The 14,615-nt window shown below is 56.4% G+C and overlaps 1 protein-coding gene across 1 annotated transcript; it reads left to right on the forward strand.

Annotated features, from left to right (window-relative positions):
* The first annotated feature begins 3,746 nt into the window (after positions 1–3,746).
* Positions 3,747–13,748, forward strand: SCN1B (sodium voltage-gated channel beta subunit 1). Its single transcript, XM_054464719.2, has 6 exons — positions 3,747–4,145; positions 5,812–5,978; positions 6,784–7,024; positions 12,413–12,554; positions 12,931–13,002; positions 13,093–13,748. The coding sequence occupies exons 1-5, from the start codon at positions 4,106–4,108 to the stop codon at positions 12,995–12,997; spliced, it is 657 nt and encodes a 218-aa protein (XP_054320694.1). The 5' UTR covers positions 3,747–4,105; the 3' UTR covers positions 12,998–13,002; positions 13,093–13,748.
* The last annotated feature ends 867 nt before the right edge of the window (positions 13,749–14,615 follow it).

Consider the following 14,615-nt stretch of genomic DNA (forward strand, 5'->3'; position numbering starts at 1 on the left):
GGTAGCCGGAATTCAAATCCTGCTTCCTAGCAGTGGTGTAACTGCAGCAGGTCAACCCCCTGGAGCTCCAGTGCCCTTTCCTGTGCAATGGGTAGAATGGCAGTAGCTGTCTCTCAGGGTTGTTAGAAGGGAGTGGTTCTCAAACTTGAACTGCATTAGAATCTCCTGGAGGGCTTGATGAAAAACAGACTGTGGGTCCCTCCCTCCAAATTTCTGGTTCAGTAGGTCTGGGGCAGGGCTGGGATTCTGCCTTTATAACGAGTTCCCAGGAGATGCTCATGGTGCCATCCCAGACGACACTTTGTTTTTTTGTTTGTTAAGTTAGGGTCTCTCGCCCAGGCTGGAGTGCAGTGGCACAAACATGGCTCACAGCAGCTTCAACCTCCTGTGCTCAAGCCATCCTCCCACCTCAGCCTTCTGAGTAGCTGGGACTACAGGTGTAAGCCACCACGCCCGGCTGATTTTTTATTTCTTTTTGGAGATGGGATCTCACTATGTTGCCCAGGCCGGTCTTGAACTCCTGGCCTTAAGCGATCCTCCCGCCTCAACTTCCCAAAGTGTTGGGATTTCAGGCGTGAGCCACCACGCCCAGCCCCAGACCACACTTTGAGAACCAGTATTATAGGTTCAAGGAGTTCATAAATGTGGCTACTTATAATAGGGCCTGGCACAGATGGAATGGAGTAAGTATTCAATAAATGTTACACTTATTGCATAAAAATAGAGGGAAAAAAGTAACTCGTGTAGTGAGTACCAAGTACGTACGTACCCAGCTCTGTGCCAAGATCTGATGTTCATTTTATTCTCACAGTGATTCCATGAGGTGGAGACAAAGATGTACACGCCTGAGGCAACCCAGCAGGGAGGCAGACTCCAGGCCTGACCCCTGGGGTCTCCACATTTACATGCAAGGTCCTAACCCCCTCAGGATCCCACCACAGCCCATTCAGGCTGTGTTGGTTGGATTCCTGTTTTACAAATGAGGAAATGAGCTTGGAGGCAAAGTCCCTGGTCCAGAAAGAACCCAGGTCCACCTCACGCAAACCTTGTCCTGGTTCCAGAGGGAGTGTGTGGGGTAGCGACACCTTTGGCATGTCACACCCCCGGCTGTAAGAATCATCCTAACTGATGGCTTGGAGCAGGGGACTGGAGGAGGGATTGGAGAGTGGATCAGGAGTGGCATAGGAGGCAGAGCCAGCCTCTCCTATCCTCTAGCTGTGTGATCATGGCAAGGTACCCATGCTGAGCCTCAGTCTTCTATATCTGTAACATGGGTATAATAATAATATCACCTATAGGAAGAATTAAATGAGCTAATGTTAGTAAAGTGCTTAGAATGCTTAGAACAGCACCAAGCCCATACATAGTAGGTGCTCACTGAACATAGCTTATAGGGCTGTGAGGTGCCTCCTGTCCAGTGCTGAGGCCTGACCTCACTGTGCCTTCACCTACCATCCCCCACCAGTGGAAGGGCCCGGAACAGCAAGAGGGTTATTCTCTGCAGGGGAATTTCACAGCTCAGGAGGTGCTGGCGTAAAAGTCTAGACCACAGAGGTGTCGGATGTCCCTGGCTCCCTGCCCCTCTGCCATGGTCCTGCCCCACACCCTGGCTCCTCTTGCCTGGCAGGGCTGGGCCAGGGGGATTCTGAGACCTTATGCCACCCGGAATTGGAGGCTAGGATCTGGGTAGTGACCCTTCAGCCGAGAGTCTCACTCCCACCCTGGTCCTGACAGCCCAGAACTCCCACCTCCATTCTCTCCATTTGGCAGAACCTACTGGTGGGACAGGCCACTCACCACTGCTGGGGCAGGATTCCATATCCATCCTAGGCCAGCTACGTGACTCTGGGCAAGGGCATGGCCCTCTCCCAGCCTCAGTTTCTTCATCTGTAAAATGGGGATAATAGAACTTGCTGAAGGTTTGGGGCAGTAGAAGTGGGTTCCGCAAATCCCAAGGACTTAGTGAACATTGGCATTCATTTATTTGTTTGACAAATATTGATTGAGTACCTGCAATGTGCCAGGAACAGTTCAAGTTGCAAGAGACATGGTGGTACCCAAGACAGTATCCTCACCTGGGAGATTTTTTTTTTTTTACATGGAGTCTCTTGTCACCAGGCTGGAGTGCAGTGGCGTGATCTCGGCTCACTGCCACCTCTGCCTCCCCGGTTCAAGCGATTCTCCTGCCTCAGCCTCCCGAGTAGCTGGGACTACAGGCATGCGCCACCACGCCCAGCTAATTTTTGTATTTTTAGTAGAGATGGGGTTTCACCATGTTGGCCAGGATGGTCTCGATCTCTTGACCTCGTGATCCGCCCACCTCCGCCTCCCAGAATGCTGGAATTACAAGCGTGAGCCACTGCGCCCGGCCTTTTTTTTTTGAGACAGAGTTTCACTCTTGTTGCCCAGGCTGGAGTGCAGTGACCCGATCTTGGCTTACTGCAACCTCTGCCTCCCGGGTTCAAGCGATTCTTCTTCCTCAGCCTCCCGAGTAACTGGGATTATAGGCGCCCACCATCACTCCCGGCTAATTTTTTTGTATTTTTAGTAGAGACGGGGTTTCACCATGCTGGCCAGGCTGGTCTCAAACTCCTGCCCTCAGGTGATCTGCCCCCCTTGGCCTCCCAAAGTGCTGGGATGGCGGGGGGCGGCTCACACCTGTAATCCCAGCATGGTCAACATGGTGAAACCCTGTCTCTACTAAGAAATAAAAAAATTAGCCAGGCATGATGGTACACACCCGTACTCCCAGCTACTCGGGAGGTTGCGGCAGGAGAATCGCTTGAACCCGGGAGGCGGAGGTTGCAGTGAGACGACATCGGCCACTGCACTCCAGCCTGGGCGACAGAGCCAGACCCTGTCTCAAGAAAAAAAAAAAAAAAAAAAAGAGGAAGAACGTAATGTCAGGTAGTGAGGCTGCTGTGGAAAACACTCAACAAGAGTAAAAGAGGTCAAGTTAGGAGCGGGGCAGGCAGTGTACCCTGAAGGGACACAGAAGACCTGACGAAGGTGACATTGGAGCCATGGAGGCCCAGGGAGAGGGGCAGGGCAGTGGGGGAGAGCAGGGGCCAAGGCCCTGAGGCAGGAATGGGTTCCCTGTGTTGGGAACAGCAGGAGGGCCTGAACAGCCAGAGTGGAGAGGGAGGAAAGAGGGGTGGAAGGTGACATCAGGGACATAAAGGGGTGCAGGGGATCATAAAGGGGTCCTCCTCCTGAAACAGCACCTCCAGATTCCCGGGGCTGCTTCTCTCCAGGATGCCCCGCCTGCTTGGGTGAGGTCTGGATTGTAGCTGTAGTCCTAGCCTGACGGCCCCCCACCCTCCTCTAATGCCTACTTGGGGTCCCTGCACGTTGACCCCCAGGCCTGGATATCAGGGCTCAGGGGAGATAACTTGGAGGTTCGCCCTCTCGAACTCCCGAGGATGACCTCCATCATTTGAAGTCGGAAATCCGGCCCCCAAACTGCGCTCTAAGTCCTCCTGTGACTCTGGGGTGACCTTTCCAGACTCCCTGGGAAGGTGGGGGGGGTGGTCCTCAGAGCCCCAGTGGGGTCGGAGACACCCAGACCACCCTCCCCGTTCCCAGAAGTCGCGGTCCCTGCGCCACCCGGAGAGGCCGGTGCAGCGGGCGCCTCCCGGGCCGCTGCGGCAAAGACTGGGCGGCCGCGCCCTCCCCCCGCGGTGATTCATCCCGCCCCCTCCCTCTCCTCCCTCCTCCCTCCCTAGGCCGCCGCCGCCGCCGCCGCCGCCGCTGCAGTGCGCAGGAGACCGCGGTCCGCGCCCGAGCGCGCCCGAGCCGGAGCGGGACCGGGGTCGGTGCACCTAGCGGATGTGCCCGGCTGCGCGCGCCAGCCCAGCAGCCCGAGCAGCGGCCGCCGCCCGCGCGGCGGGGATGCCCGGACGCCGGGCCCCGGGGCTGGGCCCCCGGCGGTAACCGGAGCGGGGGGGCCGCGCCCCCCCTCCTCCCCCCTCGCCGGTCCCAGAGCCGCAGCTGCTGCGCCCGCGCGCTCCCGGGGACATTCTAACCGCCGCCGGGTCCCGCCGCCTCTCGCCCCGCTATTAATACCGGCGGCCCGGGAGAGGGGCGCAGCACGCGCCGCGCAGCCATGGGAAGGCTGCTGGCCTTAGTGGTCGGCGCGGCACTCGGTGAGTGCGCGGGGGGCGCGCGCGGCCAGGGGCACCGCGGGGGCACTGGCGGGGCGGCGGGAGTGGCGCTCGGGACTCGGGGCAGCCGCGCGAGGGCCACCCCCGGCCCATCCCCGGGCCCCGCCAAGTCAGCTTCAGAAGTTGTGCGCGCGGGAGCCGGGCTTGGGGCGGGCAGTGGAGGTGAGGGTGGGCTCCAGCGGGCAGGGGCCGGGGTGGCACGGCCTCGCGGCTGCAGGCGCCCAGCCGGGGGCGAGGAAACGCGGAGTCAGCTGCTCCCGGAGCCCCGCAGGCTGCAATGTGACACCCACAGCCGCGGGAGGGGGTGGGGGGAAGGCGGCGCCCGGAGACTGGGACGGGAAAGACGGAGGGACAGGGAGAGATGAAGATGGGAGGAGGGGGGCGAGAGACAGAGAAGGACTCGGAGCGCACCGGAGTGGTCCGCTGAGAGGCTGGGGACATGGGAGTCAGGGGGAGACGGAGACAGAGGGAGGGGTGTTGGAGAGAGAGAGAGAGAGAGTTAAGAGACTAAGCGCGATGGAGAAAGGGAAACTTGAGAAAGACAGAAGGAGATGGAGAGAAGAGAGAGGGAGATGGGGGTGCCCGTGAACACCGGGAGAGAATCTGGCATGGAGTTTGAAAAGGGATAGACGTGGAAAGGTGGAAAGAGATTAGGAGAGGTCTCCTTCTGAGCCCAGAGAGTAGACAAAAAGTGGAGGGACCTTCAGAGAGTCCCCTGAGAGGGACAAAGATAGGAGGGACTGAGACAGAGGCCCTCAGGCAGTCTGAAAGGGACCGCAGGGGAGGCGGATGGATGAGAAGTCCTGAGGATCAGGAGACAAGGACAGCACAGGGCTGCAGCAGAAGAGACACAGCGTTAGCTACAGAGTGCTGGGAGGCAGAAAGGAGGTGCCAGCTAAGAGTGTGAAGGAATTCTAAGACTGGAATTCAGTGGGGTGCAAAAGCCCTGGGGCAGGAGAGAGCTCAGGAGAGCTTTGAGTAGTGGATGGGGTTGGGGTGGGAAGAGCTCTAGAGGCGAGGAGCCTGGGGAAGAGGGGATGATGGAGGCAGGAGGGGCTGGTGAGGGTATGGCTCCCACAGGGGCTTGTGGGGCTGGGGAGAGGGGCTGAGTGTGGGTCAGCCCCGGTTTCAGTGCCCACCTCCCCACAATCCCCCACCCCCAGACCTTCTTTTCTCCCAACCCATTTCTCCTGGAGCTAGCTGGTTTTGCGATTTAATGGTGAAAATGACTGCCACCTTCAACTTCTAACTTAGCTGGAATTCTCGTTCGACCACCTAGATGCTTGGGTTCCTCCAGCAAAAGGGACTTTCTGAGGAAGGGGCACTCGGGTAGCAAAAAGTCTGGGTTACCGGCAACGCTGACGGTCCCACTTATGGGGCCTCCCATGTACAAGGCCCTGCCTAATGTATGAAAATGGGCCCAGCCATTGCTGGAAGCAAAGGACCATTTCTTTCAACAAGAGAGAGGGAAACTGAGACTTAGAGATGAATGACTTGCTGAGGTCACGCAGTGAGTGACAGGGCTCAGCCTGGCATCCAGTCCTATCTGCTGGTAATCATTGAGGGGGGAACAGATGGTTTGTGAGGGGTCTGGCATTGCTTAGGGCAATGGGTGCCTCTGCCTGACCTGAGCCTGCTGTCCCCACAGTGTCCTCAGCCTGTGGGGGCTGCGTGGAGGTGGACTCGGAGACCGAGGCCGTGTATGGGATGACCTTCAAAATTCTTTGCATCTCCTGCAAGCGCCGCAGCGAGACCAACGCTGAGACCTTCACCGAGTGGACCTTCCGCCAGAAGGGCACTGAGGAGTTTGTCAAGGTGTGCGGGTGCCAGGCACGGGCATGGGAGGGCAGGGGTCCACGAGTGGGAGGCGGTGGGGCTGGATCTCAGGGAGGGGGCTTATTTGTTTAATAATATGCTGTGATTGCTGACCTGGATTCAGATTCTGGCTCCGCCAGTGGCCAGCTGGTGACCTTGGCCAAGTCAGTGAACCTCTCTGAAAGTCAGTTTCCTCCTCGGTAAAGACGGGGTGGCGGTGGTCTCTAGCCCAAAGGTTTGTGTGAGGACTGAATGCATTGACGCACCTGGCACATGGTTGGCATGAAATAAATGTCAATGGACTTATTTGGCACCAGCAAACAATGTCTCTGATAGTCACTACGGAGGGAAGACAGAACTTTTTTTTTAACCTCCTTTAAAATATGTGTGTATTTTGCATTACATATCGGTGAGGGAACCATAAACTTCTATGACGTGCTGGAGAATTGGGGTCTCCAGCTGCTGGAATCAGGCTGCCCTGTCTCTGCTGGAGGAGTGTATCTGGTGGCTGGGAAAGAACTGCAGAGAATGATGGCCTAGAGGCCAGATGGGGCTTGGGAGGATGACTGGGGAACGTGTGTGCGCGCGTGTGCATCTCGGCTAGAGGCAAAAGCGGGGTCTGGATGACTCCAGGCATGATCCTAGCCCCCCACCCCTGTGCCCTCCCTGCCTGAGGTCAAGGCGTCTGAGCCCATCTGTGTGCCATCTGTGTCTGTGGGTTTCAGGGCAGGGGACAGAATCAGGGTCAGGTGAGGGAAGAGAGGCCCAGGCAGTGACACACCTTCCCCTCCCTGGCTACCCCTAGATCCTGCGCTATGAGAATGAGGTGTTGCAGCTGGAGGAGGATGAGCGCTTCGAGGGCCGCGTGGTGTGGAATGGCAGCCGGGGCACCAAAGACCTGCAGGATCTGTCTATCTTCATCACCAACGTCACCTACAACCACTCGGGCGACTACGAGTGCCACGTCTACCGCCTGCTCTTCTTCGAAAACTACGAGCACAACACCAGCGTCGTCAAGAAGATCCACATTGAGGTAGTGGACAAAGGTGAGTCGGGCGCTGCCTGCCCCTTTACCGTCACCCACCGGTGAGCCAGATGGAGGGACAGATGGCAGGTAGCGGACAGGACAGGCTGGCTCTGTGCCTGGCCAGCCAACCACCCACAGCAGCGGGCTGGAGGGGAGGGGAGCAGCCCCTCCCGCCCACTCCAGCTCTGGCCTCTGTTTCCCTCCAGCCCACGGAGAGGTCAAAGCATGCCTCTCCCCCACAGACGCTCCGGGTACAGAACCCAGCTCTGTCACCTGTGCTGTATGACCTCTGGCAGGTGCCTTCTATCTCTGAGCCAAAGGGTTGTCCTGGGCTCGCCCAGGATAATAATCCGATGTGTTTCTTGGGGTGTGATTTGAGCCATTCTTCCATCATGGGGATCATGAGGATTGAGCAGCTGCAGGCATGTGCCCGGCTTCCAGCAGAGCCGTGCAGGTGGTGGCGAGGGTGGCGGTTCTTACTGTTTGAGCAGCTCAGCCATGCTGCCCTCTGTCATGATGAGGCAAGAGAGCGTGCCACCTAGAGCAGAGTTCCACACACCCCTCTGCACTCCTGCCCCAGGGGAGCTGCGCTGGCCTGCAGAGTCTCACTCAACACCTCTGGGGCGGGCCCAGGGGTCCTTTCTAAAGCTCTCAGGTGAGACAGTGAGGGGCCACAGGTATGGGGCCCACCCTCTGAGCAGCAAGGGTCTACAGCACTTTCGAATGTCTCATCATTTTGCCTCAGCCACCCTAGACCCCTTTTTTGAGGGAGGTCCACCCCTTCTCTGATTCATCTTCTGCTCAGCATCAATTGCAATTGTCCAGGGCCCTGTGGCCACTGGCTTAGAGTTGGGGAGACAGCCCAGGCTTTGAAGCAGCTACAAGCCGTGGCAGAAAGGTCTCTCAGGGCCACAGCACACACATCCTCATAGGCAACACTCACTGCCCGTCTTTTCCGTGAGATGGGTGCTGGCCTCAGTGCCTTACACGGAGTCCCTTAGTGAATCCTCTCCCCACCCTCTGGGGTAGGGGCTCTTCCTATCCCCATTTTACAGATGAGAAAACCAAGGCTCAGGGAGGGAAGGTTATGTGGCCAAGGTCATGTGATTGGGAGCTGGACTTGAATCCAGAGGAGCTTGGGTGACTGTGTTTCTGTTCTTGGCATGATTCACTGTACTCTGTAATCAGCCAGAGCCTGTGGGTTTCTTTTTATAATTAGCATTTTTACGTTTATTGTCAAATTGGTGTAGCGGAATGCAATTCAGCAGGCATGTCTGAGCCACTCTGGTGTTTGTCACGATGCTGGGGGGTGGGGGTCACCTGCAGACACGGACGATGGAGCCCTGCCCGCGGAGTTGCTGTGACAAAGATGCCCGCCGTACTGGGGCTTTACAAAACCTATGTTATTGCTCTTGCAAATCTGCAGAGGTGAGATGGGGAGAGGGTGGGAGGCTCCAGGGCACTGTTCAGCCACCCAGGTTCTTTCCATCTTGTTGTTTGGCAATTGGCCAGGGTGTTGTGTCCTCTGTACGCCGTGACCCAGTAGAGCCTCTTTTTTTTTTTTTTTAATTTAAATTTTTATTTTTTGAGATGGAGTTTTGCTCTTGTTGCCCAGGCTGGAGTGCAATGGCGTGATCTCGGCCCACTGCAACCTCCGCCTCCTGGGTTCAAGTGATTCTCCTGCTTCAGCCTCCTGAGTAGCTGGGATTACAGGCATGTGCCATCAAGCCCAGCTAATTTTTATATTTTTAGTAGATTATGGGGTTTCCCCACATTGGCCAGGCAGGTCTCGAACTCCTGACCTTAGGTAATGATCCACCTGCCTTGGCCTCCCAAGGTGCTGGGATTACAGGCGTGAGCCACTGCGCGTGGCCCGAGCCTCTCTTTTTTAGGATTGTCCACTGTATCGCACTACATCCCAGAGCCTGTGCTTTTACCAGCATTTACCATCGTATGCAGTTCCTTATGTTGGCCCTGCAGAGTTTGTGTTTTCTGCACTATCCACCCAGTTCTAGTGTTTTTTACCCACCATATGTAGTATTGCCTTTTAAACATTACCCACTATATTACAGTATTTTATATTACCCACTATAGTATATTTTATATTACACAACATATTATACTATCATAATATTGCTAAACACAACAGTTTTTTGTTTTTTGTTAAAGAGAGACCAAGTCTTGCTCTGTTGCCCAGGCTGGGATACTGTGGCGTGATCATAGCCCACTGCAGCCTTGAACTCCCGAAATCCAGCGATCCTTCTGCTTGAGCCTCCCAAGTAGCTGGGACTACAGGTGTGAGCCACTATGCCCGGCTATTTTTTTTTTTTTGTAGAGACTGGATCTTGCTATGTTGCCCAGGATGGTCTGGAACTCCTGGCCTCAAACAATCTTCCCTCCTTAGCCACCGTAAGTGCTGAGATTACGGGAGTGAGCCTCCGTGCCTGGCCTACAGTATTTTTATTATAATCCATCATACTAGAGTATTTTTAACATTCCCCACCATGGTGGGTATTTTTATTACCCACCATGCTATGCTATAGTATTTTTAAAATCAATCCTATTGTAGCATTTAAAAATATTCCATTCTATACTATACTATATTCATCATTACCCCTGATACTATAGTATTTTTAACATGACTCACTGTGCTACTGTATTTTTTCATTACCCCAATACCACAGTATTACTGTATTTGTTAGCACTGCCTGCCGTTCCTTATTATTATTATTTTTGCAATGGAGTCTCGCTCTGTCACCCAGGCAGGCTGGAGTGCAGTAGCACAGTGTCGGCTCACTGCACTTCCCGGGCTCAAGCGATTCTTCTGCCTCAGCCTCCCAAGTAGGTGGGATTACAGGTGCACACCACCATGCCCAACTAATTTTTGTACTTGTAGTAGAGACGGAGTTTTACCATGTTGACCAGGCTGGTCTCGAGCTCCTGATCTCAGGTGATCCACCCACCTCAGCCTCCCAAAGTGCTGGGATTACAGGCGTGAGTTACCATGCCCGGCCTATTATTATTATTAATATTATTATTATTATTATTATTATTATTATTATTTTGAGTTAGACCCTCACTCTGTCGCCCAGGCTGGAGTGCAGTGGCACGATCTTGGCTCACTGCAGCCTCCACCTCCCGGGTTCAAGCGATTCTCCTGCCTCAGCCTCCGAAGTAGCTGGGATTACAGGCGCCTGCCACCACGCCCGGCTAATTCTTTTGTATTTTTAGTAGAGACAGGGTTTCACTATGTAGACCAGGCTGGTCTCGCACTCCTGGCCTCCAGTGATTCACCCACCTCGGCCTCCCAGAGTGCTGGAATGACACGTATGAACCACCACACCGACCTTTTTATTATTTTTATCCACCATCTCGCTGCAGTTTCAGTATTGCCCATCGACCTATATTGCCTCCTGGTAATGACCCCTGAGGAATGAGCCATGCCATTTCCATAAGTGGAGGCGACAGGTCATGGTGGTGAGAACTTCACTGACCTGGAAGAGGTGGAGAAGATGCTGGGAAGCTGCTGGGGGCTGCCCACCTGTGGTAGGAGCAGGCAGATGGGGACCCATGGGGACAGTAATACTATTTTGGATCCACACAACATGAGTGGAAAATGCCTTAAGGCACAGCAGCGTCTGAGGCGGGTGAGAAATCCGGCCTGCAGAGTCGCGGCTGGCCTTCAGATCTGCGGGCTGCCTGTGAGATGCCGTGTTACCTAAATCCGTTTGGGCACTGAGTTCCAGGAGTGGGGGCAAGAATTCTGATGACGGGGCTTTATCCGGTGCGCATCCAGCTCAGAGTGGTTCCTGAGATCAGCCACTATGGGCAGCCAGGATGTGCTCGTCCTTGAGGCTTTCTGAGGCATCAAGGAGACGGTTGGATAAAGAATTTAGCACAGAGCTTGACTGACGGCAGGCGCCCTCTACATGAGACACATTAGTAATGTCTGTGGAGGCCAGGTGCAGTGGTTCATGCCTGTCACCCCAGCACTTTGGGAGGCAGAGGTGGGAAGATTTCTTGAGGCCAGGAGTTCAAGACCAGCCTGGGCAACACAGCGAGACCTCATCTCTACCAAAAAAAAAAAGGAAAAAATTCACCTGGCCTGGTGGTGCACACTTGTAGTCTCCGCTACTCAGGAGGCTGAGGCAGGAGGATTGCTTGAGCTCAGGAGTTCCAGGCTGCAGTGAGCTATGATTGCATCACTGCACTCCAGTCTGGGCAATAGAGCAAGACCCTGTCTCTTAAAAAAATAAAGTCTCTTGAAAAGAATGAATGAAGGAAGGAAGGAAGGAATGAGAAGGAAACCCTGTCTCTGCTCCTCCAGCAGGGAAGCTGGGGCAGGGCAGGCAGGGGGAGCATCCGGCCCCACTCCCTCCCTTACTCTGGCCCAGAAAGCACTGGTGCCATCTGCACAGGGTGGAGCCAAAGTAAGTGCCCCACTCACAGCAGAGGGAGGCCATTTGAGGACAGCAGGGAAAATGGGATCTCAGCCATCTACGAGGGGGCCAGAGATGTGGGATGGACACCTAGGAAATCCAGCCGAGGACACCAGAGTGGCTTTTGACTCTGGTCCCCTGGCTGAACGCGTTCCCTTTACAGTTTAAATTTAGGCTCAAGGAGAAGAAGCTGGCAATTGGCAGGGCCAGTGCTGTAGAGAGGATGTAGGGTTTCCGGGAAATAGCCAACACTTCAGCAGTGCTGGCTGTGTGCTCATCCAAGCATGTTACGGATGTTAACTCATTTCCTCTCCAGCAACCCTGTGAGAGGGTCTGAGTGTTCCCATCTCCATTTTACAGAGGCTCAGAGAGGTGCAGTCCTTTGCCTGAGGTCACACAGCTAGTAAGAGGCAGAGCCGGGATTCGAACCCTGGCAGTCTGGCCCTAGAGCCCCCGGCTGTTAACCGTTAGGCTTTACTGCCCCAGTTATAACAATAATACTACTACTAATAAAAGTGAATCTTCATTGAGTGCTATTTATAGATCAAGCACTATTCTAAGGATTTTAAAGCATATTTAATTCTCACAGCACTCTGATGAAGGAGGTATTCATTTTACAATTGAAGAAACAGAGGCCTAGAGACATTGAGTCACTTGCGCAAGGTCACACAGCTGGCCAGTGGCAGAGCCGGCCTTTGAACCTGAGCCTTCTGGTTGCAGAGCTACGGCTTTTAGGAACTGTGCTGAGGGCCTCCAGAATGACACAGATGTGCCCTCGAGTTACACAGGGAGGCAGGTTGAGGGTGACCCCCACCAGGCCTACCCAAGGCTGGGTGTTAATAATCACAGTGCATACACCAGGCCCAGGGAGGTTGAGCCACTTGTCCAAGTTCACACAGCAAGCTCACAGCACACTCAGGCTGTCATGCAGCCTGGGCCACCCCCTTAACCCTGCCTGGCCCCTGCAGCCAACAGAGACATGGCATCCATCGTGTCTGAGATCATGATGTATGTGCTCATTGTGGTGTTGACCATATGGCTCGTGGCAGAGATGATTTACTGCTACAAGAAGATCGCTGCCGCCACGGAGACTGCTGCACAAGAGAACGCGTGAGTAGGGTGGCTGGGAGGCGGGAGGGCACCCAGGGCACCGTCACACTTGCCAGAGAGGAACTCCGGAGCCCGGGCAGGGAGGAGGCAGCGGAGCGGCCCAGGGCGCCATCTCTCAGTACTACCCAGAGGGGAGCGCTCCCTGTCAGACACAGGATAGGGGTTGTCAGACCCAGCCCCTTCCTCCCTCAAACTCAGGAGCCCAGGCTCCCAGCCAGATTCCTCAAAGACCCTGAGGAGTCCACCCATAGACTCCTTCTCTCTCTAACTAAGGAGCCCTGTGTACCTGGGGTGGAGACCGCTATCTTCCCCCATCCCCTGGGGGTTGGGTCGGTCTGATGATGGGGTCACTGTATACCTGGCCTTTCCCCCACAGCTCGGAATACCTGGCCATCACCTCCGAAAGCAAAGAGAACTGTACGGGCGTCCAGGTGGCCGAATAGCCCTGGTAAGGCAGATGGGCGGGCAGAGGAGGAGGGGATTGGGAGGGGCCGAAGTCCCCCAGGTCCCTAATTCCCCCTCTCTTGCTCCCCTTCAGGCCCTGGGCCCCGCCTCAAGGAAGAGCCAGCCCTAATGGGGACTCTCCAGGCACCGCCTGCCCCCAGTGTGGGGGTGGCCACTCCTGGGCCCCAGAAAGCCTCAGAGTCCTGCCGACGGAGCCGCTGGGGTGGGAGGGGGCGGGGGGCTTGGCTCGCACCCCCCACTTTCGCCTCCTCCAGCTCCTGCCCCGCCGGCCGCGCACCGCCATGCATGATGGGTAAAGCAATACTGCCGCTGCCCCCACCCTGCTTCTGCTGCCTGTTTGGGGAGGGGGGCGGTGAGGTGGGGGCAGCGGCCCCGCACCCCTCCTCCTTGCTGATTTGCACACATTGGCCCCTTCAGACACGCACTTCTGGGGCCAGCCCCTCCCCGCCTCCCCCCTGCCTGGCGGCAGGGGTCGCGATGATGGGCTGGAGCAGTTTGGGGCAGGGGGATCTGGGACCCACTCCGACTCCCCCTCCCCGGCATCATTTCCCCTTCCGCTTCCTCCGGCTGGACCTGGGGTCCCCCGTCCCTGTAATGCACTCCTGCCCCGGCCCAACCTCGCCCTCTCTCACCAGCCTTGAACTGTGGCCCCCTAGAAAGGGGCCCATTCAGCCTCGTCTCTCTTTACAGAAGTAGTTTTGTTCATGAAATAAAGACTCTTGGACTTGATGCATAGTTTCGATTCTGAGCCCCGTCACCTTCCCCCCATTCCCGTCCCCGAATCTTAGAGCCGGCTTTCCAGGGACCCTACCTGAGGGCCCACAGGTGAAGCCACTTAGTGCCTGATCTGTGTCGGGGTTGGGGGAGCCATTCGCTCAGGGGTGAGGGAGAGTGGAACGGAGCCAGGAAGGGGGGGCATGCCGTGGAGGGAAGAGAATCGAGGCTGATGCTGGGGTGCAGGGGTGGCATGGGGTGTGCGATGTGCCCAGCAGTGTGGGTCTCTGGAGAGGTGGGCGCTGGGGAGAAGGAGAGGGAAGGAGAGACGGGTATGGATGGAAAGACAGAGGAAGCCAGGCTAAACCAGCGTGTCCCAATGAGGGGCCCTGGGCTGAGTGGAGGAAATGGGTGCGGTGGAGGTGGGTTTGGCTGGGCACAGCGGGCACGTGTGGGTAAGCGGGTGGAGCCGGTTGTGCGGGAGGCCTATCTGGGGCAAGCAGCCGAGGCCGACTGTGTCCAGCGTGTGGTTGAGCACGGGCAGGTGTCTGGCGGTGACCCTGCACGTCTGGTGTTTACCTGGCCCTGGGTCTGACCTAGACCGCGCCTGGCTGCTGGCGGGACAGTGTGTTATCTGCCCGCGGACGCTTCCGGCCACTTGGCCTGGGCCTCTGCCCTTAGCGCTGTGTTTTCCGGGCCAAGCCCCCCATCCCCCCTATCTAGTGCTAGGACTTTCTGGCTCCAGAGGTCACCGCGGCCGGGCGGAGGCTGCCAAAGCAAACCAGCCCCGTGACTTGTAGGAAGCCAGCGGGGGAGGGGCCGGGGCAGGATGAGCAGGGCAGGCGGGAGAGGCTGGGGCTGGGGTTGGGGCCCAGGAATTGG

Source organism: Pongo pygmaeus, chromosome 20 (assembly GCF_028885625.2).
Source record: "Pongo pygmaeus isolate AG05252 chromosome 20, NHGRI_mPonPyg2-v2.0_pri, whole genome shotgun sequence".
NCBI classification, from domain to species: domain Eukaryota; kingdom Metazoa; phylum Chordata; class Mammalia; order Primates; family Hominidae; genus Pongo; species Pongo pygmaeus.